The following is a 19,365-nucleotide window of genomic DNA, read 5'->3' as shown; positions in this document are numbered from 1 at the left end:
ACTGTGCAGCAGGGAAGAAAAGCAAAAAGCACAGAACATTTGGGCTGGGGGGCCAAGATGCGGCTGTTCCTGCTGGCATTTGGGATAATTGCTGTGCTGGGAAAGCAGCCCTTCTCTGAGGGGGGCAGCTGGGCACGTAGCCCAGCCTCCAAGGGCATGAGAAGGGCACGAGAAGGGCACGGAGCTGGGCAGGAGAAGAGAGAAACTACAAATAGACCTCGGTGACCGGATCCTTCCCAAACCGCGTGACTGAGGACGCAGAGGATGAGGTCCTGCATCCCTTGGGGCAGCTTGGGGGCCGGGCACATCTCCAGGTTCAGTCCAGGTGAGGGCCAAGCACACCCTGCTGCTGCTAACAGCCCCCCATCACCAGGCTCTGCCAGGGGGCACTCCCCATGCCATCTCACCCTGGTACCTCTCATAAATGCCTGGTGACATGAGTGTTCACTACATGGTGTGGCATCTTGGTTTGACAACATCAAGCACGGAAGGGCTGAGGTGAGGTGGGTCAGCAGGAGCTGCCCTGACTGGCGACAGCAGAGACCTGCTCCAGCTGTTCCCAGCGTGGACTGCAGCTTCATGCAGCTGTTTCCAGATGTGATTAGAGCCCTGGAGGTGCATTTGTAGATCTGTGCAAATGCAGCTTTAGCGGGAACAGAGCCTGAAGAGAAAGGAAGATGTTCATCCATGTCACCCAGCACATCGCTTACAGACCTGGCCACAAACCCAGGTCTCGTGGCTCCCAGACCGCCACCGCAGTGGTGCCAGCCCCAGTTAAGGGTGCCAAACCGGACACAGCCCAGACATGCAGATGAGGGTCAGGCACGGGCCAGACCCACCAGTGACCCAGGAACAGCATGGCCAGGCCAGGGCCAGCAGCTGGAGGTCAGCCCCACAGCTCCCAGGGGGACCCCGGTCCCAGCAGACCCATTGCACTTCCAGAGCTCCCCTGCCACCCTGGCAGCAGTCCTGCAGGAAGCTGGCCCAGGGCCAGCACTGCCGGGCCACATCCGGGATGTTCCCCCGGGCCAGGGCAGTGGTGGGCAGGAGGAGAGATGCCCTGGCTCTTCACAAAGCAGCACTGAGGTGGGGACAATGATCCTCTTTCCTTTGAGAGACCTCATGACCTCCAAGCAAAGGCACGTAATGGGAACTGAGGGCAATTATCACCTCCCCTCCTCGCCCTGCCTGGGACTCGCGGCTGCCCTAAGCGCCACTTGAAAGAGGCTGCAGCAAAGATCCCTCTCCCAGCCGGGGGGACTTGCCTCAGGTCCCCATCCCGACTCCACTCCTGGCAGGGGAGGCACGGCCAGCTCACCTCCGGAGGGCTCTGGGGGTGCAGGGGGCCCCACTGACCCCACAGCCCAGCTGTGCCAAGGGCAAAGGAAGGTGCCTCCGACCAGCACAGAGCCCCAGGTTCGCCCTGCGCAGGCGCTGCCACCCTCAGCGTGGGGCAGAGGGACGCATGCCGCAGTGTGCAGTGCCAGCGAGGTGCCCTCCGGTTGCCCAGCAGGAAGGAGGAACTGCAGAGCACCACGGCCACCGCTGTGACAGCCACAGGGGCCAGGTCTGAGGGAGGAGGCTTGAAAAGAAATTAGAGGTGTCAACTAGCCCAGCACCACCTGAGGAGTACGAGCTCCCAGCACGGCTTCTAGGGGAGCAGCCAGATGAAGCTACAAGCACTGGAAACGGGTGCAGGTGGCTTCGATGACCCTGTCCCACAGCAGCGAGGAGAGACAGGTTCCCCAATGGCAGAGCACAGGGAAGCCCAGAGGGGCCAGGAAGGGCGTGGGAACAGAGCCTGGAGCACAGACCCCCTGGGCTCTTTGTGTTCTGGCTGCGATGGTGCAATCTCAGCTCACGCCACGTTCCGTGGGACAGGACAGTCAGGAACTTGAAGGCTCACAGCAGTAGATAGGCTGACTTAGGCAGAGAGACAGAAGGATAATTAAATAGTTAACCCCATTTTATTATCCCTACAGACAGGTGACCGTCTTTATAAAGAGGGTCACTTTTAATTAAACCTCAGGCAAAACAGACACTGGACACCAGAGGTGGCATCATGACAGAGATGGCAGGCACTGATGCCCAGGGGACAACTAACACACTACTCCTGTAGATAGGGGCCTTGACGTGCCGTGGCCTTTTGCCTCTGCCTGGCACTCTGCTGGTCCCCACTCCAGCACAGGGTAGCAGGGACAAAGGCAGAGCAAGGATTCATGCCTTGCAGTGAGCTTCAGGTCAAGATCAACCTCAAAGAGAAGAGTTGGATGGGACAGACAGCACTGGACAGATAAAAACAGGAGTGAGAAAGGAACTGGGCCGCGTGGTGCCCAGCCCAGGGCAGAGCAGGTCCAGCACCTTCTGCCTCAGTGCAGTGTGCCACGGCATCGTGCCAGGAGAGTCAAAGCATGAAACATCCCTGGAGAGAAAGGTCCTGGTCTTGGAGCTGCAGAGGGCCAGGCCTGTGCTACAGGGGGGTTCACAAGGGTCTCCTATGAAAGTACCATACATACCAAGTACCAAGCCACAGTGGAAGACACCATTCAGCTCGAGCATCGTCACTCAGCTAGGTTGGAGGGAGGAGGTATCCTGAGATCCACCAGTCTAACAGGACCCACACCTAGACCACCCGAGAGACCTGGAAAGGGGTGCAGTTCACATTTGGGATGTCACCCCGGGGAGCCAGCGTCCACCACCAGAACAGGCAAAGCTGCCGTTTCTCTACTTGGGGGTGTGCAAATGGAAGAGCCCATCAGCCCCTACTCTATCACCCATGTTCAGTTAAATACAAAATCTCGTCCTAAAGCCCCTCTGTGAAGTCAGGCTTGTGTTAGCATCTTCATGCTGTAGGACATCACCTTTCCTTTTAGAGTCATCGTGAAAAAAATGTAAGCCTGGCAGTCATAAGGGCACATTTGCCAGGTCAAGCCAAAGGAAGGGGTGTAGAGGTGTCTGCCTCAATCTGCAAACAGCCTGAAAGAGCAGCTCAGAGGTACAGGCTACCTCGTTTGGGTCTATGGCTCATTAACTACAGGAGCCTGCAGATGTGTAAACAGCGACTATGGCATCACTACCGCAAACTGGAAAGAGGGATTTCCCCAGGAGGAGCACCAGCTTGGGCACTGCTCTGGCCCAGCATAGTGTCACTGGCAGGCAGAGCTCAGGCAGCAGGGATTCCCCCTTGGATTTTCAATCTTGTCCTCCAACAGCAGGACAAGCAGGGGACAGGCCACACTTCGATGGCCAAGCTTGCCTGGAGATGCCAGCTGGAGGATTGAAGATGCATCATCTTTTTCTGAGAGCAACCAAAATTCAGCCTAAGTCAGGCCAAGGGCACAGCAGCTCCCCTCTGCGCAGGCAACACGGGCAGCGGCCGTTTCCCCCAGCGTGTTGGGGATCACGGGGCTGGGTGTACAGTCCCTGCAGCCTGCTTAGAGACAGAAAAGGAGCAGCTTGAGAGCAGCGCAGCTGGAAAGCCCAGCAGCAGAGCAGTGTGGGGATGCTCCCCAGGCAGGGGCAGGGAAATGCCTTCCTGGCTTCCTCCTGTAGAGATGCCACCGGCAGCTCCAGACCTCCAGATGTGACACCTGGAGCAACAGGTGCGATGGCTTTTGGGCGAGTCCCACAAAACCCCTAGGGAAGCTGAAGGATGGGGAGCAGGGAGCTGGGCACTAGATGAAGGTGGAGTCCAGCTGGTTCGTTTCATGGTTATTACGGGCATGAGCCTCAAAGAGCTGCTTGATCAGGGCAGATTTCTCCTGCTCCAACTGGGTGATGCGTTCACTCTTGTCGGTCACCTCCTGCACGGGACAGAGGAGGAAAATGCTGCTCAGAGGAGGAAAACGCTGCCGTTTGCTGCACTGTGGGTGCTGGGATGTGAACCCCAGCAGTGAGCCCAGCCCTGGCAGGGGCATCACGGGTGCCCCTTCCCTAGCAGCCCTGCTCGCAAACCGCAGCTGCAGCGTCTGCGCCCTCTCATGACCAGCATTTGTCACAGTCTTTTGCCTCTGTTGGGGATGCCACATCCCTGCTCAGACCCTCACCCAGCAAACAGCTGGACACAGCTGCATAACAGGGGGTCTCCAGGTGCAGCCCACACACTCTTCTCTGGGATGACCAAGGTTGGCCAAGCTGAAGGAACATTTTCCACTGCCTCATATTCCTTCCCCAGCCCCATCCCACCCTGCCTCCTCTCCCAGCTCCCCCCGCAAGGGGATCTCCTCCCGCCATACCCCCACTGACCTTGGTGAGAAGCCGGTTTTGCTCTTTCAGCATGTTGATGGCTTGCTGGGAGCCTGCGGAGGCTGGGGACGCCACAGGAACCAGCTTGCTCAGAGCTGAGGTGGGGTTCGCTGGCTGCAAAGATGAAGGGAAGGGATGAGACATTGAGCCCCCGTCCCAGTGTCCCCCCCAGCCTTTCCCGAGGCCAGAAGCTGTTTCTGTGGCACACAGGGAACTGAGAGAAGCCCAGCACAGGGTTAAGACCCCAGCATAGGCCATCACAGGGTCTCCAGCAAGGCAGGCAGAAGTGGGAAGCATTCCTGCCAGCATGCCCAGCTCCTGCCAGGAGCCTGACAGGACAGTCAGCTCCAAGGAGGCTGACTCAGCACCTCAGCAGGATGGTTTCCTTATTCAGTTGTCAATGGCTACACCTTTTTGGGGATCTCCTTTAGTTCCCACAATGCCTTGAGCATCCTCCAGCCCAGCTCGGGACCAGCAGTAGTGTCCCCTTGGCTATCCCCCATCCCTGATCTTGCTCACGGAGCCAAGTGACCTCCCCAGAGCCTGGGGAAACTCTGGCAGCTGTGATGTCAGCCCAGCCACCAGCATAAGGGGAGGAACAGGATGGGTCCTCACACAACCAACCACAAGCTGCTATCTGCTGCTCTCACCTTGCTGGCAGTGGAAAGGAGGTCACCCAGGCAGCGGTTCACCTCCTGCAGCTTGGGGACCAGGAGCCCCAGCTGGCTCTGGCTGCTCTCAGCAAGGAAGTCCTGGGATACAGGGAGGAAGAAGAGGCTGGGGGTTACCATGAGGCTGGCTCCAGGTCCAGCCAAGACCCAGCCCGGTCCTCCAAACCCACAGAGCAGTCCCAGACCCTCCCGAGCAGATGGGCACCCCAAGAACAAGCCCCAGACTCACAGCATTGGTTTTGTTCTTCCCCAGGAGTCTCTGGCGCTCCTGCATGAACTGGATGTGCTGGTGGTACCACTCCCGGGCGCGCTCTACCAGCTCCAGACCCTGCAGCAGGAAATCCTTCTCCTGTTCCAGCTCCTTCATGTGCTTCAGCTGCAGGATAGAACACGCAGAGATGTCAACCCTTCCCCACCAAGGCCTCGTCAAGCACCAGGAGCCGGTTTCTTCATGAGGAGCAGAGGGATATGGGTACGGGCAGGGGTCTCAGCCACAGAGGAGCGGGATGATGGCTGCTGCATGATGCTGCTTTGGAGGAAGAGTTCTCTGGTTTGGGAGAACAACCAAAGCAAGTAAGGGACAGTCAGGCCACCTCCACCCTCCTCTTCCCCACTGCAGAAGCAGGTTTCTCCACTTCGTATTTAACCAGGGATGCAGCAAGAGCAGGTCTTCCAGCCACTCCCCAAATCCCCCCAAGGCTGCGAGCATCAGCCAGCAGCACAAACACACATGGCTTTCAGCAAGCAGCTGAGCTAAACGTGCAGACTGGAAGCCAGGGGAAAACCTGCAGCCCTGTTTCCACAGCACCCTGCTCCCCCCCGCTTTATCCCCCTGAGACACCTCCAAGCTGAGCAGAGCATATCTTTCTCACAGTCTTTCAGGTTCAAGCACCAGCAGGATCTGGAGAGGGACGCAGGGACCTTAATGTGCCTGGAGGGCTGCTGCGAGGGTGCCCAGGGCTCCTGCCCCCAGACCAGCTCCCAGGACCAGCAGGACAGGACCCCGCACTGGGTTGTGGCACAGCCATGGCTGCTGCAGGGCAGGCAGCTCAGCCCCTCCACTGACAGCAGTCTGTGCCCCAGGGGACACGGGGGCCCCTGCTCTGCTGCTGCCTTCTTCTCCTGCTACCCTTGGCACTGCACTGCCACCGGCAATCGCAGAGGTAGCCAGAGAAGAGGGGACATCCCTGGGGAGCACAGCGACCGGTGCAGCAACGCTTTCATCAGCCCTCACCCAGTGAGCCGAGGGCTCCTGCTCCCCTTCTTCTGAGCTGTGCCAACCTGCTTCCCCAACTCTGGTTCCCCTGTCTCTGTGCCAAGAACACGTGGAGCTGCCTGCCTTGCTGCCTCTGCCTCAGCACAGCCTGGCCTCCACCACCCACGGCACAGACTGGGCTCCAGGAGAGTCTTCTCCAGGCACCAGTGGGTGCTGGATCACCCAGAAGCTGCTGGATGCTCAGGAACCTCTCCTGGTGCTTCAGAGAGCATCCGGAGAGGCACGATTCAGAAGTGACCCTGAACAGATCCCCGCTCCCAGGGACAAGTGAGACCATACCAGGACCTTCTTCAGGCCGCCAGCACTTCCCCATCCCCACTGTCAGCCCTGAAGCCTCCCAACCGCCCCACACCAGCCACCCTTTACACCAGGGCTGCTCTTGCTCCCACTGCTCCTGGAAATGCTGTTTGCAACACAACAGCCCCCTACCCCCCCATGCACACTTGGATGGACAGACAGACCAGAGGGGACGTACCCACAGGAAGAAGCACAGAGCCTTGGTGCTACGCAGGCTGCTGCTGAGGGGCATGAAGAAGGTGCTGTATGTGGCAAGGACGTCCACCCAGCTGGGGCTGCAGCCCATGACCACCTGGCCTGCCCTAGTCCTACCAGGCTTGCTGGCCAGCACAGTGACTGGAAGAAAAGGCAGCACCCCACGGAGCAGGGGAACATCGCCAGCTCTGCCGGGTGTGGGGACAGACAGCATCTCGCTATGGGTGGGACGCTCTGGGGGCAGAGACAGCTTCTCATGCAGAGGAAGGCAGAGCACTGGACTTGGCTGGTGCTCCCCGGGGTGGGAGGGGAGGGGACAGTGCCCTGGGCTGCCTACAAATGAAAGCGCTCAGCCTCTCATGGAAGGTCTCATCACAGCTACCCCCGTGGCCATGGGGAAATCAGGCCGATCAATGAGGGACTGGCTGAAAGACACCAGCTGAGCTGACACCAGCTGTGGTAGTGCAAAGGGTCCTGGGGCTGCAGCACAGCCCCCTGCCTCCACTTTGCTGCTCAGGATGATCCTTAGCACACCTCGGGATGCAGGAAGGATGTCAATGCTCCTGTCCCCCCTTGGGCTTTAGGCAAATTAGCCTAATCACAGCTGAGTGCCTTGCCACTAAGGGGCCCAGCACACTCCCAGCATCAGCGGGGAGGTGACAGCACTGTCCTGCACAGGGATTCGGTCCTTGCTGGACTCCAACCTGTTCCAACTGTCTCTGTATGCTCATAAGCGGGATCAGGACCCAAAGGCTCCTGCCAGGGTGCAGGCAAGGCTTCTCAGCTGCGGGACAGGGACAGACATCCCTTCCCCAGGGGAAGGGGCACGCAAAAGGCAGTGCAGCGCTGGGGTACATGGGGAGGGGGTAAGAAAGGCAGAGGACCTCCCTCCCCCCACCCTCACAACAACCTGGGGAAACAGAGGCAAGGGCAACACCAGCCCAGAGCCAGAGTGCTTGTGGCAGAGCTAGGAATAAACCCCAGCTCTCAGTGAGACACGCTGGCCACCAGCCCCTGCTCACCAGTAGCAGACAGGACCATCATGGCAGTGACAAGCTCCAGCCTGGAGCTGCATGCACAGGAAGAGCCTCGCCAGGGAAGGAGGGACCTTCTCCTCTCCGAAACAACAATTCCCAGACACCAAAACCCTGAGAACCAGAGACCCCCATCCCCAGGCGCACACATCTACGTTTATTAGTCCTTGCTAAGCATCTCTCAGCAGAAGCCCCCTGAGCCCAAGAGCACCCCAACCCCTTGCATGGCCACAAGCCCAGCAAACCACGTGTGCACAAATCCGCCCTCCCCAGCCCAGGCGTTGAAGCGTGTTATGTCACCCAAGGCCAGGTCAGGCTGTAATCAATGCTGCCCACACCGCTGGTCAGCCCCACTGGGCTCGGGGAGCCGGGTGGCACCGGAGTGCGAGGGTTGGAAGTGCAGAGGTGACAGTCACAGCCTCGGCAGCAGCTCTGACACCGGCCAGAGCTCATCCTGCCCATCATTCATCCTGCAGGCTGGGTCCTGGCTCTCTTCCCAGGAAAATTTAGCTTGAGCTTGTGGCCAACACGTCCAGGCAGCTCCGCTGTCCCGCTGGGGAGCAGTGCAGATCCCTTCATCCAGGCAATCTGATCACGCCTCTCCACCCAGGGATGGAGAGAGGGGAGCAGATCCCTCTATCCTGGGCTGCTCAGCTAAATTCAATGCCGATTTCTCTTCATTATTGGCAAAAAGTCCCTCAGGAGCCAGGAGGATCAGTATGCTTGAGCCCCAACCTACAGAGAACATCTGGCAAGGGACACTGCCCGGCACCACCGCCTGCCAGTGCAGAGCGTACTTGACCTTTGACCTTTGCTGGAGTGCTTGAAAGGCCCAGAGACTCACCTGCTCCTACACCTACACGTTTGCCTTTCTCCGCCCAAGTTTTTGGCCGCAGGAAAGGCACCCGTGCAGCCAAACACTGGCTCCATGGCTGACACCACTCTGGGGGAGGGCAGGGGAACACGTGCCTCCTCCCTGTCCATCACAATTCAGGACAGAAAGCACCTTGGAAATAATGGCAGGACCTCCACATACATCAACAGGGCTTTGTATCCAAAATCCCAGGATCTGCCCAACACCTCACAGCTCAGCATGTGCAAAGTGGGAAGGGGAAAGCCACAGCCCAAACAGAGCTGGGTCAGCAGCAATCCACCTTCCCCAGGAACCACGTGCTCCTTCCCTGGAGCCGTGACAGGGCAGTCCCCTTACTATGCTGAAGTCTACGCCATTGGTGATGGTGTGTCTCCGGTGTTCCGCACGTCCCCTCTGATGCCTCTTAGGGTCTCCAGACCCTGGATGGCTGCCATCTCCCTGGGACTGCCCCGCAGCCTTAGCATCACCACCTGTAACAGAGGAAAGAGTGAGGCGATCAGCTGCTTGCAACCAAAACCTCCCTGTGGCCACTTCTATGGCACTATCCGCAGGATGGTCTTGCAAATGGACGTGGCAGGGAGCAGCTGAGCAAAGCATTGGCGCGAGTACCTGCTAGCATCATTGTACAGGCAGGCCAGGCTTCAGCAATGACTTACTTGACTGTGCCAGGCTGGCAACAGACCTCAGCGGTCACCTTCTGCAAAAAGCAGGCAGCTTCCAGGCAATGCTGTTTCAGCCCTGGCACAGGCAATTAAACCATTAGTGATATTCCCTACCCTCCTCCTGTCCTCAGGGGACCCCTGGCTCCCGCTTGCATGGCGCAGGCTCGGCCAGGAACCTGCCACCTCCTGAAGGCAGCTCCTGTTTGGTGATGGGCTTGGCCATGCAGATGTTTCCCCCAGACCCTGTGCCCATGGTCTAACCATAGAGTAAACCAGGCTGTAGGGTTTTCAAAATTTTATTAAAATCCAAACATCCTATCTTGCAAAAGACTGATCTACTGCAAACACGACGCTGGTGCAAATCCATGCATAACCTCTTTTTGCAGATTAAGTTCATACTGGCAGGTTTGAGACTGGATCAGACACCTCCTGCCTGTGCTGCCTGTACACTGAAGCAGGTATTGGCTGGGCACCTGCAGAAAAGTCAGTACAAGCCCCACACTGCCCGCCCTGACGAGCTCACCAGAAATGCAGCCCTGCGGCCATGGCCAAGCCAGCTCAGATCCCTGCTTCTGGACGAGCTGGCAGAGCACTGCCCCAAACTGCAGCGCCAGGGCAGCCGACGGTGCAGCCAGCACCCTCCCCAGACGTGCCTGGGCAGCGAGCCCGCTGTACCTCCCTCCTTGTCCCAGTCCCCTGCCGAGTCCCCAGCAGACCCTGCCGCATGCTCAGCCCCTCGCTGTTGCGCCTCACCTTGTTCCCTGCACCCAGCCTTCCTCGAGAGTTTGTTTCCCAATCTGGCTTTCAAACAAGAGCAGCAGGGAGGTAGGCAAGCAAAGGCAGCTGGGGAAAACATCTCCTCCTCAGGGCTGCTCCCCACATATCTATCAGTCACCCCCACCCATCGCCACATCTTCTCCCACGGGCTGGGCACACGCCGGCTCCCAGGCACCAGGGCTGCCTGGCACAGGTCTAGTGTTTTCCCTGCTGCACCGGCACAAAGGGCTGCGAGTGCCGGGACAGGGTGCGCAGCATTGCCTGGGCTGGCACATCGCTGTGCCCTGCTCCACAAGTCTTCTCAGCCAAGCAAACAGACACAATGGAAGAGGGGTATGGGACAAAAAAGGACAGCCATGGCCACAGAAGCCACCCTTCACCTTGACGGCAACGAGGTCTGGGAGAGTTGCATCATACTGGGGTGCACACAGCGCCTGTGCTGCCACATTTGCACCGGTTCAGCAACGGGAGCTGGACTCGGGCTCAGGGGGCAGCAGGCAACATTACACAAGCACCTTGCTCAGCATGTCACTTTGAATCACTGGGGAAAGAAGCTGCCACAGCACGGGAAACCTCCTTCTGATCCATCGTGGCATCCTGCCTCTCCTACCAGCAAGTGCTCTGGCGTAGATAGGTCTTCAGCACATCAATAAACACAAAGCCTTTGATATCACCCATTCATCTGTTTTGCCAACTGTCTTTGGTTTCACACACCTATATATACCCAGGAGGAACCCAGCAAGACCAGTGTAACCACGCATATGTTCTCCTAGCAGACCTGTAGCACATCCTGCTTGGGAAGCTGAGGAGCAGCTCCAAAACCAAGGGTAGCTTCAATAGGCAGAATCCCAAAGCAAAGCCAGGAGCACCTCTGGGAAGCGCTCAGGGTAGAAACAACACGTTAAGAAGTTTTTTTTCTGCTGTTACTTCAAAGTGCCAGGTTGAGCTGAGCTGAAACTGTGATAAGAAGGTGCTCCCTGGTCAAACAACTGAGCTCTCTGCACCTGAGCTTGACAATGTAGTGGCTAAAACAGGACCCCTGCTAATGAGCTGGGATCAGTTCTTCTTAGGCAAAGAGCAGGACCAGCTCACCAAGGTGGAAGAAATCCTGCCATGAGATATGGGATGGTGTCCTCCCTCCCAGAACCCCTCTGCCCCTGCAGGGCAAGAGCCCAGCGTTCACCAACCAGAGCAAGTGTCCAGGACGGAGCAGACAGCTCCTGGTCATTGTACACATTTACATGCCCATCCTTGGCAATGGCCCAGACAGTAACAGCTACCTTAAACCATCCCTCCTTCCTGCCAGGGCCACCGGCTCTCCAGGCAGCTGCTATAGCCAGGCCACTCCAGCAGCAGAGGCAAGCACTGTGCTGGGGAGGAGGCAGTGCCCAGGACCACCGCACACCTCCTGGGCAAGGCACTTTCTGCTTTGTGCCTTAACTTCCCCAGGTCTCAGCTCTCAGGGGAACCACAAGGGTGAAGACCACCAACACTGAGACGCTGGGATGCTGCTGTGACAGGCCACCTAGGCACCAGTGGGAGGGAAGCCGTCATGGCGATTTCTGTGCCCAGTGACTTGTTCAATATCAGCCTCACCAGCCTTGCATCCAGCAGATGCTGTTGGGTCCCAAGAGACCATGTGTGGTGCCCAGCAGTGGCTCGTGGGCTGCCCCAGCACCGCCGGGCTGATGAAAGCTTTGCAGAAGCTGGAAGCTGACTCTGAGCAGGGACCTCTTCAGAAGCACTTCTGCTCATATGCTAATGGCGGTTAGTGGGGAAGCAGGGACAGAATGGCCGTCCCACTGGCTTATGGCACCCCTGGGTGTGCCAGGAGGATCACCTGGCCCAGGGCTCTGCCATCTTGCCATGATTCACGTCCAAATCACTTGACGCATGCAGAGATCCCCGGACCAGAAAGCAGAGCTAGGGTGGCATCCTGTGAGCACCTCCTTCCCCCAAAACGCAGGCAGGGAGAGTTTTCTCAGACTCTTGGCAGTTGATGAGCACCAATACACCATTTCACTGCACTTGGTTGGATTCTTACAGAAGCTGCCTCATGCAGCTGGAGGCTCAGAGCAGCCTTGAGTCCAAATGATATAACCTTAACGGAGACAGGGCTTCCTGCACCCACGGGCAGTTCTGAGCACCCAGCACGTTTCTCCATAGCAAGAAGAGCTGCGTCCTGCCACAGCAGTGCCCAGCTCCCTCACATCTACCTGTTCAACCAGACCCTGGGAAACCCTCTGCGGTGGAAGGGAGCACTGGGCCGCTGGGCAGGACCTGGAGCTAAAAGAGATACAGTAACTCTGAGTTAGAACATTTGCTAAGCTGCTGAATGAACCTGAAATTCAGGCCAGTTGCCAGAATATGGCCCTGCACTGTGGGAAGCTGGCAGCAAGGGCTGAGGCACTAACCCTGCCTGCAGGCTCTGGACATCAGTATAACATCAGCATATAATGATCCTCAGCAACCAGGAAGCTGCCGTAGTCATCTGCTCACTCCTGTCCAGGGCAGAGCTTTCAATTTGCTGTTTATTTGCCAAGCAGGATTTTTTTCAGGTTTTTCCAGATTTACACTCTTGATGATAGAAGAACCAGCCTGCTTAATAATATTTTCTTAGATGAAGCTCCAGTGATTAGACTGGAGGCAAAATGGAAAGTAGAGAACTTCAGCCATGGTTAAAGTTTCTTCTCCACTCAGGAGAAGGCATGGGGAAGGAGCGGGTGGGAAGAGAAGGGAAACCAGCCCAGACAACTTTCCCAAGGTAGAGGAAGTCATCGCACTCAGGTGTTGCAATAACAAACACCAGCTCCGCACACAGACTTTTGTGTCTGTAGATCTCAATGCACTTCATAAATCTAGGTAAAGAATTATTACCTACACCAGATAAGTCCAGAAGCCTGGTTTTCTTTTAACGTCTCCTACTGACTAGCAACAAATGAAGATGCCAGTGAAACAGTCTCCCCCCTGCCAAGGCGAGTGTGCCACCAGGGTGGGGGCCCTGGCAGACCCAGCATGGGGACCCCAGGCCCTGAGGAAGGGGCAGAGTCCAGAGGGACCTGCTGGTGGGTTCTGCAGACAGAGACTGCCCACCCAGACAGCATTTGGGGACAGCAAAGCAATCTCCCTGATGCTGCTTTCCCATTTAATTATTGCTTAATTATTTATTATTGTAAATAGTGCTGCAGAATTATCCAACAAAAAAGTTGGATCAGGTTTTGCCTTTTTTTTTTTGTTTGTCCAAAACGTGGATGAAATAATGAACCGAGCCTTTCTGAGGGCACACCCCCAGCATGGAACCCCCCCAGAGCACAGGGTGGCTCTCACTCTGGCGAAGCTGCTCGGCTCTTGGAGAGCCCAGGGCCCAGCCACTCTCCTAGACGACCAGCTGCACTACCCACCCCCCTGGGAAGGTCACCTACAGACTTTGTGCCAAGGGACAACCACGGATACCTTACAGTAAAGCCCTTAATTATTCTTGTCACCACTATAAACAGACGAGCACCCACGCAAGGAGAGACGTGAAGGGAAGCACAAACCCAAGGCAGAGAGGGGAGCAGCGCACTCTCTGTCCCGGTTTACACGCAGCTTGGACCAAAGCCCACCAAAGCCAAAATTCAAAATAGCGACAACGTTTGTGGAGTTTTACAGCAGGCCTGCGGGAAGAGCTTGCTGCGGGTTCCAGCCCAGAAGAAGGAACAGCTCTGCGCTGCCTGAGGGCCGGAGCAGCCGCAGGGCCCGACCCGCCCCGCCTAACGCCGGTCCCCGGCAGCGGAGCTGCCCGCACCCCGCAGCTGCCCGCCCCGAGCCGGGCACGTTCCTCCCCCGACCTCGACGCCTCACCTGGGCCGCGGGGCTGGCTGTGCCCCGGCTCCCGCTGCCCGCGGCTCTTCCCGCGCCGCTCCTCGGCACAGCGCGGGCTCGGCGGCTTCTCCGCGCTCCGCCGCCCGCCGCCGCTCTCCAGCGGGGGGTCAGCACCGGGCAGGGCGGCGCGCAGCCCCAGGACGAACCGCTCGAAGGTGAGGTACCCGCTGGCCGGTGCCGCCCGCCGCAGCCCCTCCATCACCCCGGCGGGCAGCTCCCGGGCTTCCGCCCCCCGCCAGCGGGACTCAATCTCCCGTAAGTGCACGTAGCCCCGCCGCCGGTCATCCAGGATATCGAAGAGGGTCCGCAGGCTCTGCAGGAAGACCCTCGGAAGACCCTCGGTACCGGCGGGGAACGACCGGCCGCCGCGCTCCGGGGCCATCACCGCTACCACGCCGCTCCCGAGCGTTACTCGCCGCTCCGGCCCCCGCGCTCCTATTGGTTGTTGGCGGGAGGTCCCGCGCTCTCATTGGCTGGTGGCGGGCGGTGGCGCTGGCCATTGGCTGAAGGGGAGGACGGCGGTTTGAGTTCCAGCGGGGCGGGCCCAGCCGCGGGCTCCTCCCCCGTCCCGCCGCCCCGCACCCGGCACCCCGCTCCCGGCTCCGGGACCCCCGGGAAGAGCCGCGCGGGCCGGTGTCCGTCCCCCAGGCACTAATCCTCGCTGCTCGCAGCGCAGACCCGCACCCGCTGCTCCCGCAGTTGCAAATCTCCCTATTTACCGGCAGAACTTGAGCACCGCTGCCTGCGCCCAAGTGCAATGGGCGCTTCTGATGCCGGTGGTAACAAATAGCTTCGGACAGTTGGATTTTTGCACCTCAGAGACCCCGTAACCTTGCAGAAAGGAAAGCGGATCTCTTTTTAAGCAGAGATACCTGAAGACCTTACATCCCTAAAGACTCCAGAGCAAATGTAATTAGTGAACAGGAACAAAAAAACCCCAAACCTGTTGTTCACTCTCACCACCAGCTTTGCAAACAGAGCCAAGAAGTGTCGACAGCATCTCCCCGGAGAGGGGCTCTTTTGAGTCAGCGTGGAGAGGTCCTGCGTGCCTGACTTGCCTGGTTCTGTGGGGAGCAAGTGCTGACAGCGGGAATTGAATCCGGGCAGCTGGGGCAGCACCAGCGGCCACCAGCCGGCAGGAGCTGTGATAGGGGCCCAAAGGAACCACGGACACAGAGAAAGGAAGAAAAAAAAATATATCAGTGTTGACAAATGTGAGAGAAACAGGATTTGGATGGTATCTCTCATAAACTTAGTATGAACTGGCGTTGTTAAGAAAATGGGTTTCTCTGATTTACACTGAAATTTGCTGCGTCTGTTAGATCCAACAGCATGTTAGCCCTAGTGAAAGGTGCTGCCCTCCTCTGCAAACTCCCCTAACAGACGGTGTGTTGCAACAAAGCAGACTGCAAAGCCCTGGTGTCACGCTTCCCATGTCACAGGCACCACGTCTCACTCAAGAGGCCCTGGGCAGCCACATGCCGGCACCTCCAGAGCCCCCATCCTGGTTTGATGCTCATGATGCTGAGAGAAGGAGTGTCAGGGAGTGAGCATGCTGGAAAGGGCCCGAAAGGGTGACTGTCCAGCTGCTCAGCTTGAGACGCTGCCTGTGCCGTGGGCACTTCCCTGTGCCACATACCAGGTGCTTTTTGCCTGTGCCATGTGCCAGGGGTGATTTCCTTTAGCTCTGAGGTGGCTTCAAAGGCAGAGGGTGGAAGATGCTTGGCCCTCAAGCCCTCCCATCCACGTGGCCCTCGCTGCACTCCCCTTGCAATCAGTTCCCTGTCCAGGCCAGGCACTGGGACTCCATCCTGCGTGTCTTCAGCACCTTGGTCCTACTCCTGGTTTCTCGGCCCATTCTCCCCACTCGTCTTCTCCATGGAGTTTCTCAGACCTGTCAAACCCAGGCTGCCAGGTAAATCACAGCAGCCTCTGGAGACACTCACTGAGCTTTTCTCTATTAAGGACCTGCTCTGGCTGGTCTCCTCTGTGCTATGGCCAGGCTGATCACAGCCTGCTTTTCTTTAAACCATTTCTTTTCATAAATTTCCCAGACCTGTCCTACCTGTTTTGAGATCTCTGCTTGGCTTAGCCATGTCTGACTGAACAGGTTCACACCTGCGTAGGATACAGGGAGAAGGAACCAGTGCATCACCCCTCCCCTTTCTGCTCCAGAAACAAGACAGTGAAAGTGACGCTGCTCAGCTCTGGCAGCATCAGCACATGGGCTGTTTTGCTCAGCAAAATCTGCAGGAAAATGAGTTTTTCCCTAGGTTCCACTCACATCTCTGAGCTTGCCGGAACAGCCAGCAATAATAGGGGGAATTCAAATGAGCATAATGTCTCTTGTCCAGTTTCTCTGCCTGGCAGGTTTATCCCACCAGGAAAGTGATCCGGAGAGAGCAGAAACAATTCCTGGCATTGACCGTGCCTGATGGTTCAGCTGAAAAACTCTCGCTCCTCCCTGCGGCACTTTCTTCTCTGGCAAGAGGGAGCTGGGACACAACTGCCCAGTGCAGCTCTGGTCTTACGACGCTTTCTATACCAAAATGCCCTCAAGAGGCTGCTGTAAGACAGGACGATGTTTTCATCCTCGGTGTGGTTAGGGAGATTCCTGCAAAAGGCTTTTGGGGGTCTTGGTTTTTTTTCTCTCAGTGAATAGTTTATCTTGGGGCCAGCCCAGGCTCTTCTGATTGACAGAGCCATCTTTGTGTTTTGGTTTGGGTTTTTTGTTTTGTTTTGTTTTTTTGTTTTGTTTTTAATATAAACAATGTAGTTATTCAGTTCTCCTTCCTCCAAGCTACTGGTAAGCACCAGCTGCCATTCAAACCTGGCCCACCCTCCCTCACTGCTGGCCCACAGGCACTGGCAATGGCACTCACAGCTCTTGTGTGGTGGCACCAAACACACCAGTGCCCCTCTCTGGGGAGGGCATGTGGTGTCTGATGTCCCCTGGAAGGCTGGTGGCATGCCAGCATGTCCCACCAACCAGCATTGTGTCCCCTGGGAGGAGGGGTTGCAGAAGCTGCACCAAACCCCAACAGAGCATGGGTGGAACAGGGTTCTGGTGGTGGGGACTGGGCCACCTTCCTACATGCCATTGACCATCCACAGGTGATGCTGGGTACTGTGGCAGTAGATTAAGCCCCGTGCTGACTTCAGCAGCACGTAGCTGTTCACATGTGAATCTTGACTCTGCAGAGTACATGTGGTGACTGCAGCTGTGAGGTTGTCTCCTGATGACCATGTTCAAGCACATGCTGTGAGCCCCTGCTCCTGTGTTCTCCTGGGCGAGAGCAAGGTCTGGTGGGGAACCAGATGCACGTCTGTGGGCTCAGCATGTGCATGCCGCTGCCAGGCACACAGACCAGCTGGCACGGCACAGCCCACCTCTATGTATTGCACTGCCAGCCAAAACAGCGCTGCATCCAAAGTGGGTTGGTCCCCGGCCAGTGCAGGTTTCCAGACCATACCCAGGAATGGTTGGAGCTTGGTTAAAACCAGAGCAGGAGCTGTGCAAACAGCAGTCCAGATGCCATGTTCTGATGCTCCCTGTCACTGTCTAATTCATTAAGCGCAATTGGTGTCAACACCTTCTTTCAGCCCCAAAGCTGAGGGGGTGCAGGGAATCGCTTCCAGTGGGGTACAAAAGTGTCAACCCAGAAACGCATTCGTCCCCAGAAAACCTCTGGGCAGAGGCTAAAAATGGCGAGACAAGTGTGGTCGGGGAGATGCAGCACATTTTCCCTTGGGAGAGGGCTACCTTGTTTGATCTTCCCAGTTCTGAGATGCCATCGTGTTTTCCACCTTGCTGTGTACAACGCCACTTGAGGACGTGCTCTGTTTGCTTTGGAGGAGGCTGGGCGCTTCCCACAAAGTTACTTTTCTTTCCTCCAGACTGTTTTTTTTCTTGGAGGGATGGCAAGCAGGAAGTCTGGTGGCTGCCTGGCAGCTCGCTGGCTGTCACGAGGGCTGGGAGGACTGCAGCGGGTGGTAAGCTAAAATAAACTGTCCGGGGCGGGGGTAGGGGTGGTTTTATTTGCTTGCTCTGTGATATGTCCAGGTCTGCAGAGCAAGAATTTGTGTTGGTAGGAAATGGCAGCCACTTGTGTCCAGTCTCACCCCCAGCCCCTCCGGCTGATGGGGTCTCAGCCTGACGAGTTTAAATACAGGGAATCACTTGGGGTTTAAATGAAAGTGCAGTAGGGGCTGCAAGGCCTCCTGCTAGAATCCATCGAGCAATTGCTCTGTCCTGTTATCACAGGAGCGGCTAAGGGCAGCGTGGAGTAACGGTCATGTAGCCAAAAAGAAAGGCCTGTAACGAAGGCCTGCTTATATTATACATAATAAGAAAACGTAGCCAAGAAGAAAGGCCTGTAATGAAGGCCTACTTGTATTATAGGTGATAAGAAACTCTTCATTATTACTTTAGGTAGAAGGCTAACGATTCTTAGAATGAGCACCTGCTACACATCATGAGAAAAAGGAGGAGCTACAAGACACTTCAAGGTCCTTATGTACAGACTTTTCAGAAAGGGAGGACATTAATTGCCTCCAGCAGCATCCTTATCTTGCTGAGGCGTACAGCAAACAATTACCAACACCGAAATATTGAGAAACTAGGGGAAAGGTAATTTGGGCCAGGGTCCTCACGACCACCGACCCATAAGCCCCCTACCCAAATTATCCCACCTACTCAAAAGATAGAGGCGGAGAAAGGAACTGAGCATGCGTTCTAGTTTGCATACTAGGCGAAGAAATATGAACCAATTATTGTAACGGGGAGCGTACCACTTTGTAATCTTTGTAACATTTGTGTATAAATATGACAAGAGAACCAGCGTTAGGGGTGCCTGATTAGAGGAACTATCCTCCTGACACCCAGCGCTGCAATAAAGGAAATGCCTGCTTCTTAATGCTAAGTTGGTGTTAAGGAGTTTTCTTTCATTCCCGAATTTCGGTGACAGTCATGCCATAGCTGTAAACTACCCAGCCTTCCATCTTATTCAGGGAACAACTGTAAAACCACATTTCTTCAGAGAACATATTGATGGATACTTATATATTGAAGCTTGAATCAAGGCCCTAAAAATAAGAAGCTCTGCCTCTCTCCTGGTAGCGTATCCTACCCCGACAGAGCAGTGTTGGCCGTATGTCTGCTTTTGGGGTGCTGGAGCTTTTTTAATGATGAATTTCCTGTTCCATCTGCATGTTTGTGTTTCCATTGGCCCAAGTGTATCTCCTTCCTGTTCTCTCAGGTTGTCCTGCCCAGCATATCTGATCCAACCTGCCATTGCTTTCATTGCTTTACAGAAGAAAATTTCTACCCACATGGGTGCAATGGGTTGTAGAATCCGCCCAGAGGACTCTGTGCAGCAGGCCAAACCTGTTCTGGTAGATGGCTGGATTTGAGGAGTGGGAGCACATTCACCAGCAGCAGCATGATTCACTGTGGTTCTTCTAGGAGAGC

General features: G+C 56.5%; 1 protein-coding gene across 1 annotated transcript; it reads right to left on the bottom strand.

The window, feature by feature from the left end:
* Positions 1-1,953: 1,953 nt before the first annotated feature.
* SAPCD2 (suppressor APC domain containing 2) lies at positions 1,954-14,310 on the bottom strand. Its single transcript, XM_054849235.1, has 6 exons — positions 13,875-14,310; positions 8,929-9,062; positions 5,146-5,292; positions 4,896-4,997; positions 4,246-4,359; positions 1,954-3,803 (listed from the first exon to the last, which is right to left on the bottom strand). Exons 1-6 carry the CDS (start codon positions 14,275-14,277, stop codon positions 3,675-3,677), a joined length of 1,029 nt encoding a protein of 342 aa, XP_054705210.1. The 5' UTR covers positions 14,278-14,310; the 3' UTR covers positions 1,954-3,674.
* Between the last annotated feature and the right edge of the window lie 5,055 nt (positions 14,311-19,365).

The sequence above is a fragment of the Grus americana genome, chromosome 20 (assembly GCF_028858705.1).
Source record: "Grus americana isolate bGruAme1 chromosome 20, bGruAme1.mat, whole genome shotgun sequence".
Classification (NCBI taxonomy): Eukaryota; Metazoa; Chordata; class Aves; order Gruiformes; family Gruidae; genus Grus; species Grus americana.
Note: the sequence above shows the minus strand (reverse complement) of the source record. Positions and strands in the feature narration are given on the sequence as shown.